This window comes from Carassius auratus, chromosome 28, assembly GCF_003368295.1.
Source record: "Carassius auratus strain Wakin chromosome 28, ASM336829v1, whole genome shotgun sequence".
In the NCBI taxonomy this organism is placed as follows: Eukaryota; Metazoa; Chordata; class Actinopteri; order Cypriniformes; family Cyprinidae; genus Carassius; species Carassius auratus.
Window position 1 is genome coordinate 7,875,297 of NC_039270.1, and position 18,593 is coordinate 7,893,889.

At 35.5% G+C, this 18,593-nt stretch overlaps 1 protein-coding gene and 1 long non-coding RNA gene across 6 annotated transcripts in view; one reads left to right on the plus strand and one right to left on the minus strand.

Annotated features, from left to right (window-relative positions):
* The first annotated feature begins 1,736 nt into the window (after positions 1-1,736).
* On the plus strand, positions 1,737-5,857 carry LOC113046658 (uncharacterized). The gene is made up of 2 exons (XR_003276135.1): positions 1,737-2,624; positions 2,738-5,857. It is a non-coding gene; the product is annotated as an uncharacterized LOC113046658 (long non-coding RNA).
* The window catches only part of LOC113046657 (rho GTPase-activating protein 17-like), a 33,780-nt gene continuing 20,415 nt past the window's right edge, over positions 5,229-18,593 (minus strand). Inside the window, exons 16-21 of one of the 5 annotated variants that reach the window (XM_026207534.1) lie at positions 16,965-17,100; positions 14,777-15,007; positions 12,373-12,512; positions 10,553-10,930; positions 7,479-7,525; positions 5,229-6,739 (exon numbers count right to left, since the gene is read on the minus strand). In XM_026207534.1, the coding sequence (XP_026063319.1) occupies positions 7,518-7,525; positions 10,553-10,930; positions 12,373-12,512; positions 14,777-15,007; positions 16,965-17,100 (893 nt within the window). In that variant the 3' untranslated portion in view covers positions 5,229-6,739; positions 7,479-7,517. Of the gene's footprint in view, positions 6,746-7,478; positions 7,526-10,552; positions 10,931-12,372; positions 12,513-14,776; positions 15,008-16,964; positions 17,101-18,593 lie in introns of all 5 variants that reach the window. The other 4 variants (XM_026207533.1, XM_026207532.1, XM_026207531.1 and 1 more) reach the window with 4 other exon arrangements.

The following is an 18,593-nucleotide window of genomic DNA, read 5'->3' on the forward strand; positions in this document are numbered from 1 at the left end:
TCCAATACATTTGTGCAACAATGAGAGAGAACTATTTGCACTGTATTTATCAGTGGGACAATATTCATACAATACTACAACCTAGAAATAATTTGCAGGTCTCAGCAGCACGAATTATGTGCCCAGCTATATCTGATTCAATTCTTAAGCTAATTAACAGTGAGCGGTGGCTTCAGACATTAAAGTGCTTCACTCGCACTGACTTTTTTTCTGCCTGAAAGAATAAAAAGACCGAGCTGAAGGCGGAGCGATTCGACCAATCAGATGAAAGCAGCGTTTCAGCTCCACTCACAAGTGCGAATGAAATATTGAAGCCATAAACTGAAATGATCAAAACTTACACGGACCATCTGTCTTGTCCATGTTCTCTCACTTGAATCCTCTTCTTGAGATTTGAGTCTCTGACCTTCTGTAAGCCCCGCCTTGTTCAAGCAGTGATTGACAGGGCGGGAGGGGGCGGAGACGTGATCGGCTCGGAATGCATTTTCAATGTGCACTTTGAATTTTGCTACATTCATTGCGGGTCATTGAATGAAAATGCAATCGTAAGTGTCTTGACTGTGAGTGTTAATGCATTTAAGAAAAATAGCATTTAAATGATGAATTTTGCTTGAACATGTTAGACATATATAATCTTTTCTGTAATACATTTTCATTTTCATTTTGCAACTTATAAAGCGTTAAAATTAATATTCATTTTACATATTAAAACTGGTGTAGGAAATGACAAATGAAAATTATGTAATTTAATTTTCATTTTCATTTTGCACCAAACGTTGCACAAATGTATTGGAAAATGTAAATACAGAAATGCATTGCAATTTTACATATTGCATTGTCATTTTGCATATTACATCCCAAATTGAAAAATGCTACCCATATGCTTCCATACGACTTGAACTTAAAGAGCCATATTAAGGTGAATTCATATCTGGTGGTGATATTGTAAATGCAAAAAATACACAAACTACTAAAGTTATGAACTCTTACAGGGCAGCACAGGACTTTTACTATTGTTCATTTATTTTTGTTAGTTTGTTTTCCTTTCTTTTGTAATGTATCCTGTATAATGAATGTTGCTGCTTCTACTCTGTATAAGCGATGTTGCAACATTCTGTTGTCATTATGGTTTTGGTAATAAAATACCCTTACATGTTAACCAGCGTGAAGTGTTACATGAAAGTGAGTGGAGTTTGATCCCTTTGACTGGAGAGAGGTCATCTCTACGCTACTGAGAGAAACTTCTGGGTTCATTCACTGGAGACCCTCTTTAAATGGACTTTTACTAAGTTAAAGACCCCTGTCTGTTTCTAGTCTTTCATTTTGCTCCTCTTGAGATCTTTGATTCAGCTTTGTTCAATTCTGCAGGATGAGAAAGATAACTTTTCACTGTTGTTTTGTTTTTGATGGGTTTGAATGATATTTAATGTGCATGTGTGAACAGTACTGAATATTAATTAGTATCAGTAAGAAGAATTAATAATGAACAATGGGATACTATTAACAAATTATGCTCAGATTTAGTTAAGGTTGCTGCTGTTGCATTTTTACTTACCTATTTAAAGAAAAAAATATGTACATATGTTGTTGTTTAGTATTATATACTTGGGTATTAATTAGTATGAACGTTTTCCCCGGCATGGAAATATCCAAATGATGTGTCATTAATAACCCTTTAAAATAATAAATAATTAGTTTTTTCTTTTTGGGGGGGAAAAGTGTGTGAAAAATTGTGTTTTATGTTCGGTCACAATGGTATAATGTGTGTACTGAAATAACATATATCGTTTTTTTTCCCCTTGAAATATCAGCTTCAGAATCATTCTGATGGTAAGGAAGAAATTCTGTGAAAAACAACTGCTTTATGACAGTGATATATTTGTGACATTCTCATCCACAGAATTCGAAATGATTACTAAAACTATAGTCATAGCTATAGTTATAGTCATAGCTGAGGTCTGTTCTCAGCAAGAATGATAAGTGTGGACTTCTCTATTCTCATGAAACCAGATATGAGCAAGTCTCATAATCTGCTAAAGCATCTCTTGACTGATGATGAAGGTCTGACAGCAGAGATCTACATCGATGCGGTTCAGACTCTCATCATGGAGATCGGAGCCCTTATCCTCATGGGCTTCAGTGAGTGACCGTGGCAGTCATTGATTTAAGTCTTGAAGCCTTTAATACAATAATAATATACTCTTCTCAATGTTGCTGTGAAGGTGTTTTGGAGGTTGGCGGATTTCAAGTTGTCCTGGATAAGTATTCTCAGGTGTTCTGACCAGGTAAAGAACCAGCTTATTATTATTATTTTTTTGTTAAGGTGGTTTGTGCATGCTAAAGGAGGCTCTTTACTCGCTGCTTACCTCTTAAGTTGTGCCCTTCTTCATGATGGTGATTCCAGGCGTGATCAGCAGGATACTTTACCCCTGGGTGTGTCCGAAATACACCAAAGTTTAAGACCTCTGAACATCTAAAAGCACGATTTGTTATCTTAAAGTGTTTGTGAATTGTAGACGAGGTAGGCTGTGGAGACCCAAATGTGTGTAAACCAGTTTGTGGGAATCCGGTGGGCTTCTTGGGACATTGCTTAAACCAGACTGCTAATGGAGCTTCTCCTGCAGGTATCAGTGAGATTCCTTGATTATTTCCTCATATGTAGGTTGTTTTTCTTTAGTTTTCAGTTTCTAGAACAGGTGTCTGTGATGAATCGTTCTCTTCTTGTGTGTTTGTCGAGGTCTGAGGGGTTTAATGATGGCTGTGGTGTTGGCTGCTCTCTGACTTCCATATTTGACAGTTCCAGCACTATTTTCATCCATAGACCTTTGAGGAAACATCTGCCGCACTGCCTCCGAGTGGGAACTCCTGATTGTGGGAAGGTATGCCATCAACAAGTTGTTATCACGTAGATTTTAAAGGACAGTTCATCTTTTTCTCCATCCTGTAAAGGGCTATTTGCATTTAAATGTAACCAGAAAGACAAACATTGGACCGTTTACTTGGAAATTATAGATGGGTCGATGTCAACCTCCATTAATGGATAGATGTTACATTTTTGATGGAAATGAAAATTGGGTTGACATTCAATTTTATGTTGGCTTTGCAAACTTGCGAAGAGGTGGTCCATTTCTGGAAACATTTCAGAATTTCTCGAGACTTTACAGTATTTTTTGGAAACTTTCAGAAAATCTTGACTTTTTTTAGTAAGTGTCTGAAAGTTTTTGATCCCTTTGCAACCCTACTTAGATCAACTTGCATTTGGACAGACTCCTGGTTAATTAAAACTAATGAAATATCAGTGTCTAATGATGTTGTAATCTAATGTTGTGTGGATATTAACATTATGATGTTTTAGCATGTTGGTTTTTGATTGCCATAGGCTCACGATTGACTGTCAATGTTTAATGTCAATGTGATGTTTGAAAGAGATAGAATTTTGGTAACAAAAATATCAACATCAACAGTATTTGTCAATGTTCTCCATCAAATTGACACTGGCATTAGACATTGTCCTGACACAGAATGGCTGTTTACATTTAAAAGTACTCAGAAATGCTATAACATCGGACAGATGTTGATTTGGTTGGATGTCAGAACTTATATTCAACCAAATATCAACATCTTACAATGTTGGGTGTCTAGAACAAATAAAATCCTTCTTTTGTTGGTGAGCGTTTGTTTCTGGTAAATCAACCTAATTTTGTCATTCTACGACTGCAAATGCTAAATTGTTGTGCTCTTGTAAAGCTGGACTGTTTCAGCTGTGTGTGTGTGTGTGTTGGTGTCAGTGCTGTGGATTCCTCTGGTTCAGGCCAGCCAGGGAGGGCAGCTCTTCATCTACATCCAATCTATCATCATCAGAGTATTTGAGGTGACCTTTTTTTGTGGAAATTTTAGTTTGAATACACTACTTATTTATACTACAAAATGGCACAGAATAGTGCATAAGAATGCGATTTATGACACTTGGTAATCAGTCATTCTCATTCATTTTTCTGTTGTGTTGGGTGCATTCTGGAGTCTGATAGTGGGCATGGTGGTAGGCTGTAACTAAGTTAGCAACTTTGTTGGTTGCAATACAATTTCCCATTGCCAACCAAGGTGCTAACAGGTTAGCAACTATGCTTTTAGGAAAACGCACCCCAGATTAGAAAACATTTCTGGCTTCCATACTGTAGTATGGAGAAAAAGTATCATAGGAATCATCGGCTACCTTCAAATAATTGGTTACAGGCATTTTCCAGAATTACAATTATTGGGTGAATTATCTGTTTAATTTGTGAAATAAACTCATATAAATGATTTGGTATTTTCCAGATCAGTCGTTTGACGTGGTACACACACGATCCTGTGACAGAAAGCGGTTGTGGTTTCAGTTTTCCAGACGATCGAGGATGACCCACAATACTCAAAAGACATGGAAAATAATGCATATCCTTCAAAAGAGGGTACTTTGACCACTCCATACGCAGGCACAGATAAATGATGTTGTAAATTGTATAATTTATCCCGCTCTATTTCTTAGATAGTCCAGTTTTCCAGCAGAGGGAGACAAAGTCATTTCATATTTTTCAATGTTTTTAAATGAGGTGAAAGAAAAAAGAAAAAAAAAATGGAGGAACAGAATTATTTGTAAGCATACAATGACTCTAAGAATTACTTAAATATCTACATCACAATTAATATCTGAGCATCATTGATTTAGATAAAATGCACTAAATCTCCTAATTATATTCATGTAGATAATACTTGTTTTCATGTAATTCTGAATGCATTATTTGTCAGCAGACTCCAGTAGTTGTGCGTCCAGCAATGCGGGTTCATCTAAACTTAAATCTGTTCTGGATCTGTGGAATGGAGAAGCAGAGAGGAGAGGAAGACCCCTGTATAAGACACCTGGTAAACACCAAGCTCATCGTCTGTCTGTCTATCAGTGGCCGTGTTTCTCTTCGCTTACTGGCCACAGTCACTTGTCCTTTATAATGTATTGTTTATTGTGACTGCAGTGAAAGAAAATCTCCACGCAGTATGTACTTAATAATAAACCAATATTCTTATTTATAATATATCATCATAAATCAGTTGTTTCTTTTTTGCAACCAACACTTCAACAATTTGTCCCTGTTGTTTCTGCAACTTAAGCCGTATTTCAAAAAACAACTGGTTTTGATTTCTGTAAGCATTTTATTAGATATATAATCAGAAAACAGTTGCTGTGTTGAAAAACTGAATGTGTACCAACATTTATTCACTGGAGGCACTGGAGAACATGAAGTAGAATTCAGATGGAGGGAATGTGCACACAGATGTACAAAAGGGGATGAAACCGAAATAAAAATCAATATGTACAATTAAGAGCCAATTAAAGATAACATATCCACAGAAATAAAGACACATACTCACTCTTGAAAAGACTAAATGACTTTGGCTTTCTAGCTGACGGTTCCTGAGCTTGACTGATCCATTAACCCTTTCATTCACATTTATGTTGTCAGTGCTGTTTTTGCATTGCATCCAACATGAAATAACCCCCCCTAAAGCTCTGACACAGGATCATACGCTTTTTTATATATATAAAAAAGCATCTTTGGTCATTTTGGAGAATAAAGTATTTCATAATAGTACACGCAGGGTTTATTTAGTATATACACCACTAAAGTAAACCCTGTAAAAGACAGTTACAATTGTTAAAAACTACTAAACTAATACAAAAATGACTGTCATGTCATAACACTACATTGCAGTCAGTATTGCACCCCAGGAAAAATACTTAAAAATACAAATCATATTCATTTATTAAATCAACTGTACCTGTATAACCATTATGTTTCTTAAGCTTTTTTTTTTTTTTTTTTTTTTGTTAAACACAATTTTTGTGAAATCTTCAAAAAACGAAAGTATTGAAAGAAAAAAAAAGGAATGATTCAAATAAATGTGGAAAAAAAAGACATTCACCATGATAACCAACAAAAACATGAGGCGAATTGTGTGAGACATCAGTTTTTTTTCAAGGCACATATAAAAACCCTTGTTATGCAGAAAATCACTAAATTGAAAGACATTCATACTTGATTAAAACCCGAACTAGCTTTATGCTATTTTTGGATGAAATCAAGAATGTATAGCATGTTAATGTGCAGACTGTTTTGTTTTCCTGGTATATAGTTACAATGTGCCAGCATTGTGAGGACAGTGGGAGATCTCTATAGGGGTCAAAGTGAATAGCTATGTTCAGAATAGCATACTATCATACTATTTGTGCTGTATGTATCTACTATTTTCTGTAGGCTTTGAATACCCAGATGACCTACTATAAATGCACACTGTGCTGGGTACCATATCCCACAAGGCAATGCATTGACTTGACCTTCCATCTCCAGTGTGACGTTTGAAGCAACTTTGATGACTCATTTGATCATATATATATATATATATTTTTTACTTAAATCTGAATGCTTAATACCTATATTTATTCATAAGGTAACTGATGTCATCCTCGATAACAATAGTAAGAATACACTGTGCAGTAAGTATGCTAGTATTCTATTAGGAACATAGCTTTCCATTGTCTGTGTGACGACTGGACTCCGCCCACCTCACAGGGCGGTGCTTACTGATTGGTGTTCATCTTCTGTGAGCGTTCCTGTGGTTTCATCCTCCTCAAGCTCCGGTACCAGATCCAGCCCTGGTCCCGTCAAAGATCTCTCCTCTCCATCTCCATCTCCATCTCCATCTTCATCTTCATCTGTGCAATCAGAATGCACAGTCAGGATACTTCAAAGAAAACATTTGATCATATTTCCACCGAAATTAAACCTCCCAAAAAACTGACCTTGGCAAATCAAGAATGTATCATTTATAACAAGATGCACTTGGATGATATCCAGTATTAGTATTATTTTATTTAAATGATGAAATAATGAAAATAATGTAGTTTAGCGACACATATAAACCAACAACAATACTAATATGATATCAATATCTAAACATGATAAAATGTACACAGCTGTTCAAAAGTTTGGGGTCAGTAAGATTTTTTAATGAATGAAGTTGTCTTTTTTTAAGATTGTTTGAGGAATAGCAAGTATAAAGTAGTCACATTATAAAAGTATTGTCATTTTTGATCAATTTATTTTATCCTTGCTAAATAGGATTATTAATTATAAAAAAAAAAATTATAATCTGACCCCAAACTTTTAAAACTGTAGCATAAATCAAATGTAAAATAATCAATAATGTTAAATAACACAGTGTCTGTGGCACAGCTAACATTCACCCTGCAGAAGCAGCTGAGGTTCATGGGTAAAGAGTTACTGTATGTTTAGTTGCATAAAGCATGTGCTGGTATTTTCTCCTAAGACATGCCACAGAGCCACTGGTCAGGCAGCTTGTCATGCAGGTTGAGTTGCTGTTAGTCGGGTTAAACAGGCAGAGAAAGCATTCAGACACACAGCGACTGATACACCCAGAGTTCTTACCATCGCCTGCCACTCACACCACATCTCACAGGCAGAAGATCACACATCTGTAACAGTGCAACAACGACACAACATGTTCAAGAGATCAAACACTGATGACCACGACGACCAACCTCCAGCACAGTGAAGCCAATCACGATTCAGACGGCCGTGGACTTACAGAAAGCCAGTCTAATCACATCTCAGCCTTTTAAAGTCGACATGAAACATCTTCTGCAACCCATTTTACTTCCATAATATATCAACTGGATTATATGAGATTACAACCACCAGTGGTTGAACGTTTGGAGCGTTTGGTTGAACGTCTTTGATTAAAAATACAGTGAAATTGCTAAATATTATTACAGTTTAATTTCATTGCTCTATTAAAAAAATATCAAATAAATGGTGAACATCTTCAACTTCAAGCGATGCATGAAGTGTATTTTTCTTCAGATCAACATGTGTGCTAATGAACTGTGCACAATAGTATCAGGAATGTGTGTTAGGAAAGTAAAACAGGGTGAGTTTTGATTTCATGTTGGCTTTTCGGATGAAGTTCTGATGGCAATGAACCACCAAAAAGAGTGTCATTAAACACTGAAAGTGGTGATTTCGTTAAACAATGCTTGGGGCATTAATCACGGTGGTGGTAGTGTCATTAAACGTGGCAGCTTCGCAGCTCTCTCTCATGCAGATGCGGTGTGCGGTGAAGCAGGAGAGCGTCTGAACCTCGGCCCAAACACTGAAGGACTCCTGGCAGCTGCTGATGTTTCCACAACCGCTGGAAACAGATCCGTCTACTGCAGCTCGTGCTTTCACTGACCCACACTTACCACACAGATTATTACACACGACACATCCTACAGCCAGGCCAATGATGACAATTCATGTTATGAGCGAGAAATGTGAAATCCAGACATAAAGATGTGTGTGTGTGTGTGTGTGTGTGTGTGTGTGGCTGAAAGTCAATTTCGGTATTAAACACTAAACAGAAGACCTATGTTCAGTTCGGAGTTGAAATAATGGATGCCAGGGACAAATAAACATCACAACGGTGCTGAAAGCCATGATAAATAATAATAAATTATGATAATTAACTGTCACGGAAGATTCCGTTTTCCAAGAATAGAATTCAAAGACTTTTTTTCTTCTTTGGATACGTTTCTGTTCAACTTCAACAATGTTCTGTACAAATGCTGTCACTGGGGCAGTACCCTTTTCCAAAGGTCCACTTTTGTGTCTTTAAGGTACCAATATGTAGACGTTAGGTACAAAGGTGTGCCTTTTGAAAAGGTACCGACCCAGTGACAGCATTTGTATCTTTTTTTCTGAGAGTGTGTTTCAGAAGGACAAACAGAAGAATTAATCATCTGAGATTTTTATGCAAAATATTGAAGCCAAATAAAAGATACAAATGTAAACATTAATATTATATCCATGACATGACAGTCAAGGAAGGAATGTTTCAGGGTCAGTGCGAGTAAAGCTCAACTGACAACATCTGTGACAATCACAAAAAAAATATGTTAACTCGTTTCTTAACTTGCAAAAACTAAAAAATTGTTTAGTTATACATTTACTATGATTACTTTAGAGGCTATCATTGTAAGTGCATTTCTTTGTTATTATTATTGCTTTTATTTACAATTTTTCCATTTTATAATTCATCTGTATTTCCTACATGTCATGGATGCTGTCCGTGGAACATTCCTTTTCATATTTAATTGTATTATTTATTTGAAACAAAACATTATTTTGTTTCAAATAAATAATATAAGATGTTTTTTATCATTTATACACAATTACTTCTATTTTATATTTCAGAGGTATATTCGACATGCTATGATGCTGTCCACAGAATTTAACTTTTAATTTAATGTAAGCTGTAACATTCCTTCTCATATTTAATTGTATTCATTTTTTTATTATTTAAACATAAATTTATATAATTAAAATTCCCTTTTTTTTCATTTATTTAAAATTATTTCCATTTTATAATAGATAGGTATTTTCTACATGCCATGAATGCCGTCCATAGAGCTTAACTTCTATTTAACCTGGAACGCTTCTTTTCATATTTATTGTTGTTTTTATTATTATAAATAGAAATTAAATTATTATTAGTTTTGTATTAAAAATATTTTTCATTTTATAATTCAGAGGTATTTTCTACATTCCATGGATTCTGTCTATACAGCTTAACTTCTATTTAATTACCCTTCATTAATAATACAATTAATTATTATATGATATATAAATGTAATTATTAATATATTTTTTAAACCTTATGAAGCTTTTAGTCTTTTAGTAGCTTTTAGTTTGTCATGTGAACCAAGCTTAATGGATTCAAACGCTCCCTCGGGAGAGTTGTTTGACAGGGGCTTTCGTCTCAATAATGAGCTATTAATGAGGTACACAATGGACTGACACTGAACACCTGCCGTTTACACAGACTCTAGATGAGTGTGTTTCCATACTAGAGCTGATGGAGCTGTAGAAATGCATCATAATCAAACAATCAAAAAGAGTGCAAATGCCATCCATTGAGTGCTTGACGTTCCCATCAGGTTTGTACAGACAACTCCATTTCTGTAGTTGCGTGCATTTGCCCTCAGGAAAAGTTAAATGTGCTATTTTCTTTTGATTTTCCATATTTCGTTTCTATTTGTATTAATAAAGAAAAAAGACACACAATGTCATACAGCTTGCAATCTGGTCATATGCTATATTTGTATTTTCTAGAAATATAATTTCAGATTTATTATAATATTTGTATATATATATATATATATATATATATATATATATATATATATATATATATATATATATATATATATATATATATATATATATAAGTATTGAATTATACATTTATATATATTTATAATTATATTGGCTACACAATGTGCAATGTTTTGCTCATATGTTGTATTTTTTTTAGCATTAAATAATTATAATTCTAAACAATTGTATAAATTTATTCTAAAAGAACACAAATATTTATAATTGTTTTAATTATTATTCTTATTCTTTGTGTGTGTGTGTGAAATGTGAGCATGTTGTTGGAGTTTTGTCATGATTGGTCTTACCGGAGATAATCTTGGATCCAGAAACACAGACACCGTTGGAGCCGTCACTAGTTGGTTGTGGTGGTGGCGGGCCGGCGGGTTTGGGTCGTGCTCGAGGGGTGGGCCTGGGGCGCAGCTGGGAGCTGTCGTGAGGAGGTGTACCGGGAGGGGTGGGTGTTCGGGTTAGGGACGGTTCGGCTTCTTCTGTGCTCTGGGGGGGAGGCTGGGAAGGAGGCTGAGGAGGAGGGTGGCTGGGGGCCTGGATGAGGGTCTGAATGCTGCGGCGGGGTGCGAGGAGAGACTGAGGGGTGCTCGGGGCTGACGGCTGGTTTGGTGTGGGCTGGTTAGGAGCTGCTTTTACGCTCTGTCTGGGAGGTGCTGGCGCTTGTTTCTTTGTACCTGAAACCAAACGGTCCAGACATGTCATTAATGTCATTAATTCCTCACCTTCATGTTGTTCCAAACATGTAAGACCTTCAATCATCTTCAGAACACAAATTAAGATGTTTTATTCGTTGAAGCACTGATGTCACACGGACTATTTTAACGAGGTCCTAACTATGTTTCTGGGTCTTTAGCATGTCAGTTGTGTTGCTGTCAGAAAGCTCTTATATTTCGTCAAAAACATCTTAATTAGTGTTCAGAAGATGAACGAAGGTCTTATGGGTTGGGAACAACATGAAAGTGAGTAACTAATTAAAGAATTCTCATTTTTGGGTGTACTTTCCCTTTAAGGATGCACTGATTATTTTAAATAATTTGCCTCCAATTAATTATAGCTGAAAAAATGTCTAAATAAAAAATAGCTACAGTATAAAAATGAATATTAATTTCGAGACTTGCTAATGATTAAATGTAGCAGTTTTTCTAACTATTATTATAAAATGGATCGTTCCGGTCCTTGATTCTGATTGGTTGAGCCGCATTCAAAGCGGTTGTACATTACTCTACAAACATACACCTTTGTTTACATTTGTGTGTTACTAGGCATCCACTTTGTTGGAACCACAACTGTTTTCGAGGAACTACATTGTTTGGCGGAAGAATACTGTTTTTATTAATATCATTACACTTTATTTGCTCTGTTTTATTTGGTGAAACCTTACTACGTATATGGAATAACCGTTTAATAAAAGCAATAAGCCCCGTGAAGCTGTGATTTACAGTGAATTTATAACAGGTAAGGGGGTTTTTTACACCATGGCTTCAAGGGGCTTTATTTTAAAGATTAAGTTAGTAAAAGTAAATGTAAAAATTTAGGAAATAAGCATGCAAAATTGAATATATACATAAAAAAATATATAATATACAATATATACACAGTATTGTTTAAGATAATTTTTTCTTTTTCTGATAAAGATCTCTTATGCTCACCAAGGCTCAATTTGTTATATCGAAAATAGAGTAAAAACTGTAATCTTGTTTAATATTATTAAACTTTAAATGAACTGTTTTCTATTTGAATATATTATAGGGTGTAATTTCTTCCTGTGATGCAAAGCTGAATTTTCAGCATCATTACTGCAGTCTTCAGTGTCACATGATCTTCAGAAAACACTCTCTATTTAATGCTCAAGAAACTTTTCTTATTATTATCAAGGATGAAATCAGCTGTGCTGCTTAATATTGCGGTTTTCTACATTTCATATTTATTTTATTTACATAATGATCAGTGTAAACCATCCTTGCTGAAATAAACTGTTGATTTCTTTTACTTTTAAATGGAAGTGTACTCTACATTGATAGATAACTATTAAAAAAAACTTGAATATGATAACCAATATATTGCACATCCCTAATAGATCTGAATAAAGATATGAGGAAAGACAGTAAGTTCTGACCTCTGCGGCCCAAGAATGGACTGGGGCCCTTAGGACCTGAGGTAGGGGTCCCTACAGTCAGCGGAGCGGGCGTCCCACTCACAGCTCCCGGGCCGTTCCTCATGGCAGGGGGTGTGGATACAGGATCTCGGGCGATGTTACTGGGGAGAGAAGGAGAGCAGGCAACTTCTTTCATGGGATCACACTGCAGGACGTACACACAGGTCAGTTCACATGCAGGGACGTTAAAATGTAGTGGTCCAAGTTGAGTTAATGACTTGCACTGAAAAGTTAATACAGATATGTAGTGCATGCCTTTCATTTTTCACCCAAAAATGAAAATTAGACTGTGTCTTACTCACCCCTGAGGCATCCCAGGTGTATTTGACTTTCGTTTTTCAAACAAATCCAGTCGGAGTTAAATAAAAAATTGTCTTTGATGTTTCAAGCTACATTGTTGCGGTCAGCGGGTGTTGCATTGCTTCAGTCCGAAAGAAGTTAAATAAAAAGCAGCCTTCCATAACAAAAAGTGTCTCACATGACTCTGGGGGGTGAACTAAGTCCTCCTGTAGTGACTCGATGCATTTTTGTAAGAAACATATCCATATTCAAGACGTAATATTCACTTTAATCAGAGACAATTTATAAGAGACATGCCACTTCCTCAATCCTCAACACAACTATATAAGGAAAACCCGTAACGGCAAAGATGGCGGTTGTGTTCACATGTCCCGCCCCTCCCGCTGGAGAGCCAATCATCTGCTTTTAACAGTCAAGCCGGGGAACATTTAAGCCTATCGTCTGGTTCCACTGACGCATGCGCACAGTTGAGGATCCCTTGCGCATGCATAGTAAGGGTATAACCTGAGGGGAAGAAGGTGTTTTAAACCTTATTTTGCCAAGATGGCGGCAGAGTGGCACGGCTTGCCTAAAAGACACTTTCTTTTATGGATGAGCACTTTTTATTTAACTTCTTTTGGACTGAAGCAATGCAACACCCGTTGATCGCAAAGACAGAGCTTGAAAGATCAAAAAAAAAAATTTTATATAAATCCGATTTGTCTGAAAAACGAAAGTCATATACACCTAGGATGCCTCAGGGGAGAGTAAAACACTTTTTCATTTTTGGGTGAACTAACCCTTTAAGGAAAAACAGTTAGCAAAGTTAGCAGTTTTTTATTCCGCATGCAGTGCATCTTCTTCACTAAAGAAAGAACAAGCAATAGAGAAAGACAAGGCAGGACACACAAGTTCAAGCATCAGAGAATATTCTACAGAACAGAGACACTAGAAAGACTTTGGCCCTGATCGGGATAAATCAATTTTAGTCATTTTTAGTAATTTGATAGTAATTTGACAAACTATCCTTAACTTGAGATTTGAGTGGCGTTTGCTTCAATCTTCCCGATTGAATAAATCAAAAAAAGAGAAAACAGGTTGGGAGACTTGTCTTTATCATATTGGCCAAGGTTTTTAATTTTTATTTATTTTTTTATTTTTTATCAAAAGCGCTTTACAATGGCCTCCCTAAAAAAAAAAAGATGTGTAAAAGACAAAAGAAATACATGAAACTGTCCATAATAAAAAAAATATATATATATAAATATATATACACACACACACAAATAATTGGGATTAATCTAATGATTTATGATTTCCGAATAGTCTTTACAAAACAGAACAAAACAAATTATAACATCATGATTAACTTTTAATAATAAACTCTATTTTATTTTTTATTTATTTTGATTTATTTAAATCCTACACACAATACCAGCATGCAAAAACTCAAAATAAAAAATTATTCATCAATGTTTAAAACTTTTCATTATTTACTTTTTTTTTTTTTTTTGTCCTACATTTTCAGTTAAATATTTTTGTACACATATATTATGTATATATAAGAACTGAATTCAGGTAAATTGGAACACTTTTTTTATTGCCATTATAACAACAGGGGAAAAAATGTCCCAATTATCCTGAATTAATCCTATATATATAGAGAGAAGGGGGGTTTACTCATATTAAATGTGTCCCGGAAACTGTGAATTTTAGCAATGAGCATGTCTAGATCAAGGGTACAATGGTAGTAGCTTATATCTTTGTGGTGATCATTTTCTGATTTCAAAAGTGTTTTGAAGCAAAAACAACTTGAGAATGGCACAAGACGACGAGGTACATAACACAGCAACAAATGGCGGCATTTGAATTTTGCCATACAAGGTTCTCCTGAAAGGTTTATAGCCTTACTCTGCGATTGCACCCAATTGTTAACCATTCGACTGATTTTAAAGCAGTGCTTTGAAGCAATAATCAACAGAATGGCACAAAACGATGTGCACACGACACAGATTTCAGCGGCCAACTCCTGACATCTGGCAGCGGTCGGCGAGGTGAGGTTTTTTGCGGTCGCACCAATCCTTACCTGTTCTCCACAGTCTGCTGAACTAAAGGCTGAAGGGTCTGAGGAAGCACAGCTCCCGCCTGCCCAGCCTCCAGACCCCTGCCAGTGGGCGACCGAGGGGAGGGCTCAAACACGGGAACCCCCCCGTCGTCAATGGGAGGCAGAGGGGGCTGGAAGGTAGGCGTGGAGTGCTGCTTTTTATTTACTGTGCCAGCTCTACGAGGGACGATTTCCGGCTGTTTGTTAGCAGGGCTACAAGGAAGAGGGGAGACAGCATGAAACACTCACACCAGAGAGTGACAGTGGGGTATTAGTCTCCACAGAAGGGAAGGAGGAGAAGGACAGGACCACCACCTGACCACTGGGACATCCAGCAACCAGAGGGATTTGTTGGGAACGGATGAGATTTCAAATGGGTTGTAGAATTTAAGAATTCAGCATAAAAACATTTTCAACATATTAAAAATTATATATATATATATATGTGTGTGTGTGTGTGTGTGTTTGTGTGTGACAAGTTATATAGTTACGCCACAGAAACAAAATTCATACATTATTCACTCAAGCATTTCTTTAAAAAATGCTAATTTATTAAGGATCGCCGCTACTGTGTGCTGCTCTGAGACTCGTGATGGCTGCTATTAATAACAGGCAGTACATTTCTAGTATAGTGCACTCTATACAACTGAATGTTGCATCACCAAATTAAAAGATACTTATACTATAAATTTACATACGTTTAAATTTTTTTGATTTTATATTTTGCCACTAAATGCAATTGCAAACTTCGAACATTTTTATGTATGCTAAGCATTGTCCAATAGTAAAAAAGTATTGAATGAAGTATTCATTCATTAATGTAGAATTAATCAGTGGTTATATTGTTAACTAAAACTATTAACATTTGTTTTTACTTAAAATAAAGCTAGCTATCTATCTATCTATCTATCTATCTATCATAAGTATAATATATACATATATAACGTGTAGAATAATATATTAGGTGTAAATCTTAAACATAAAAAAGTTTCAGTTATTATTTTAAAACATTTCACTTTTTTTAAGTTAGTATTGTATATTATGAAAGCTGACAAATTGCTTTGTTGCTTTGGATAATAGCATTTGCAAAATACATAACTGAAAAAATTGCTAAAACATCAACTAAAACTTAAATGAAAATGTAAAAAATAAAAGCTTATTAAAATATGAATAAAAACTACTATACATATATGTATACAATTCTGTATATGTATATATATATTAGTGCTGTCAAATAAAATTTAATATTTTTTTACATAATATGTGAGTGTGTACTGTGTATATTATGTATACATAAATACACACATACAGTATATATTTTGAAAATATTTACATGTATCGACATTTATATTCTTATTTTATATTATATATATAAATATATATCATATATAAACATTTTTCTTAAATATATACATACATGTGTTTGTGTATATGATATAATACACACAGTATACACACATATATTATGTAAACAATTTTTATTTTAGATGCAATTAATCGTTTGACAGCACTAATATAAAAACTAGTAAATTAACACTGGCATTACTTCAGCTGAAGGACTCTCCCGTACCAGAGGCACAGAAACGTTCCCCTTTTCCAGCTCTGAGTGTTTGGTATGATGGCCTGCGGGAGTGACTCATTCTGAACATACCAAACCAACACGACGGGACTGAACACTTCCTGCTTTTACTCCCTGAATAACTAGAGCTGGAGTTATAGAAACTAGAACTGCATTTACTACAATACAAATTATTCATTCCTTTTAATGCTGCATTAGCGCTTTTGAAATGCAAGTCAATAACCTGAATTTGGCACCCAATTCATAATCATGAAATATAGCAATAATGTCTTTATACATAGCTAGGAGCATAAAGTTTATTTATTTCAGAAAGCATACAATAAGCAACGGTTGACAATAAACAAAGTAAAACAAAAAGCAAAAAAAAAAAAGCCAAACAGAAAATCTAAAGAAAAATGAAGCAAAACCACAAACAAACATGGCTGAGAGAATTGCATGTTGTCATATGGAATGAATACAATCTAAACAGCCCCCAGCTCTGGTCTCAGACTGTCTGCTTTGACTGTGACCGACTCACTGGCCACTACATAGGACGCAGACACTACTGTGGAGTTGGAGTCATGTCTGTAAACGCGGGGATGAGACTTGTACCTGTCTTTGCGGGCTGTGTCAGAATCGAGCGACCCCTGGCTGCTAGGGCGTCTCCTGTCTATGGTCCCGGCTTCTAAGTCAGGGGTCCCCGGGCACCCAGGCAAAGCAAACATGCCTGAGACATTGAAGTCCACATCTGAAGAGCCAAAGAGCAGAGATATTAAGACACAGCCATGACTGAGTAAAAGCCAACTGATCTTAAATAAAGACAAGGTTAGTTCCAATTTCTAAACAATCCAACATTTACAGACATATTTCCAGCACAAATATTGCTGCTTCTCTTTGATCCAATCTGAAGCAGTACTGCTTGCATCTTTTATGGATAATGTAATTCCATGCAGTGTTGTTACAGTTAACTAAAATTAATTCTGAAACTATTGCAAATTATTTGCATGCAACTGGATTAAAGCTGATAAAATAAAATAAAATAAAAAATTTATTAAATAAAATTAAAAAGCTCAAACAACTTAAAACAAATTTAACTCCAAAAGCTAAAAAAAAAAAATGCTGGCAAAAAACTAAAATAAGTATGTACTGAAAGTAATAAAATGACTACATTACAACTGAAAAAAAAAGATAATAATAACGAAGCTATATGATAATAACATTAAAAATTAATAAAAATGACAAAAACACAAACATTTTTGGTAATAAACCTGGTACTGAATATTGCTATTCCATGTTTTATTATACAGTCAAATATAAACAGACATATAAACACATATATCCAAAGTCGTTTTGGATAAAATTGTTTGCTTAATTCATGCATTTAAAAAAATAAAAATAAAAACTTACATTTTTTTTTAAATGAAACCAAAAATAAAAGTTAAAATTATAGGTCGACTGATATATTGTTCGGCCGATATATCGGACCGATATTTGTAATTTTTTAATATATCGGCATCGGCTGATATCCGTGTTTAGAAGCGTCGATTTAAAGTCAGGCACGTCGGCGGGCAGCCCCGTTATTGGCGCGGTGGAAAGTGCTGCTGCTGCCACTGCATGTGAAGCACCCCAAGACAAAACTTTTTGAAGATTCAACAACTGCCCTGGGAGATAAAGGTAGTCAGAGAATTTCACTCTGTAAATGGGGTGGAGAAGTTTGCAGCTCTAACAAACACTGCAGCGTGATTGAGAGCTCTGTTACTCCGCCCCGCTCACAGACAGCACCACGCTCGGAGAGACAGCTGTCCTGGAGCTGCCCAGAACGGTGAATAACATGTGGTCGGAAGCATGGTTTGATGCAGACAATAACCATTTTTCCATCCAAGTCATTTGTATTTAGGGATGTCAGTATTTCATAATTTCCATCATCGATCGTCGTTTAAATTAACGACCAAGTAATAACCTTAATGCTGCAAAATGCATCTGCAGCAGTATTATTATTATGTGCAAAAGCCACTTGGAAATAAAGCTTTCTCACCCAAATTAAAGGGGTTTTGGTCTGAATAAGATGCTAGTAGCAGGACTGTAAAATGAATAAATGTGATTATGATCATTTAATAAAATGAAGAGAGCGCATCATACGTTTAAGATTATTTTACTTTGTTGACCGTTTCCCGTCAAGGAGAAAACAGGGAACCTCTTTCAATGGTTTCATGGTGCTCATTGTTGTATTTTAAAATGCAA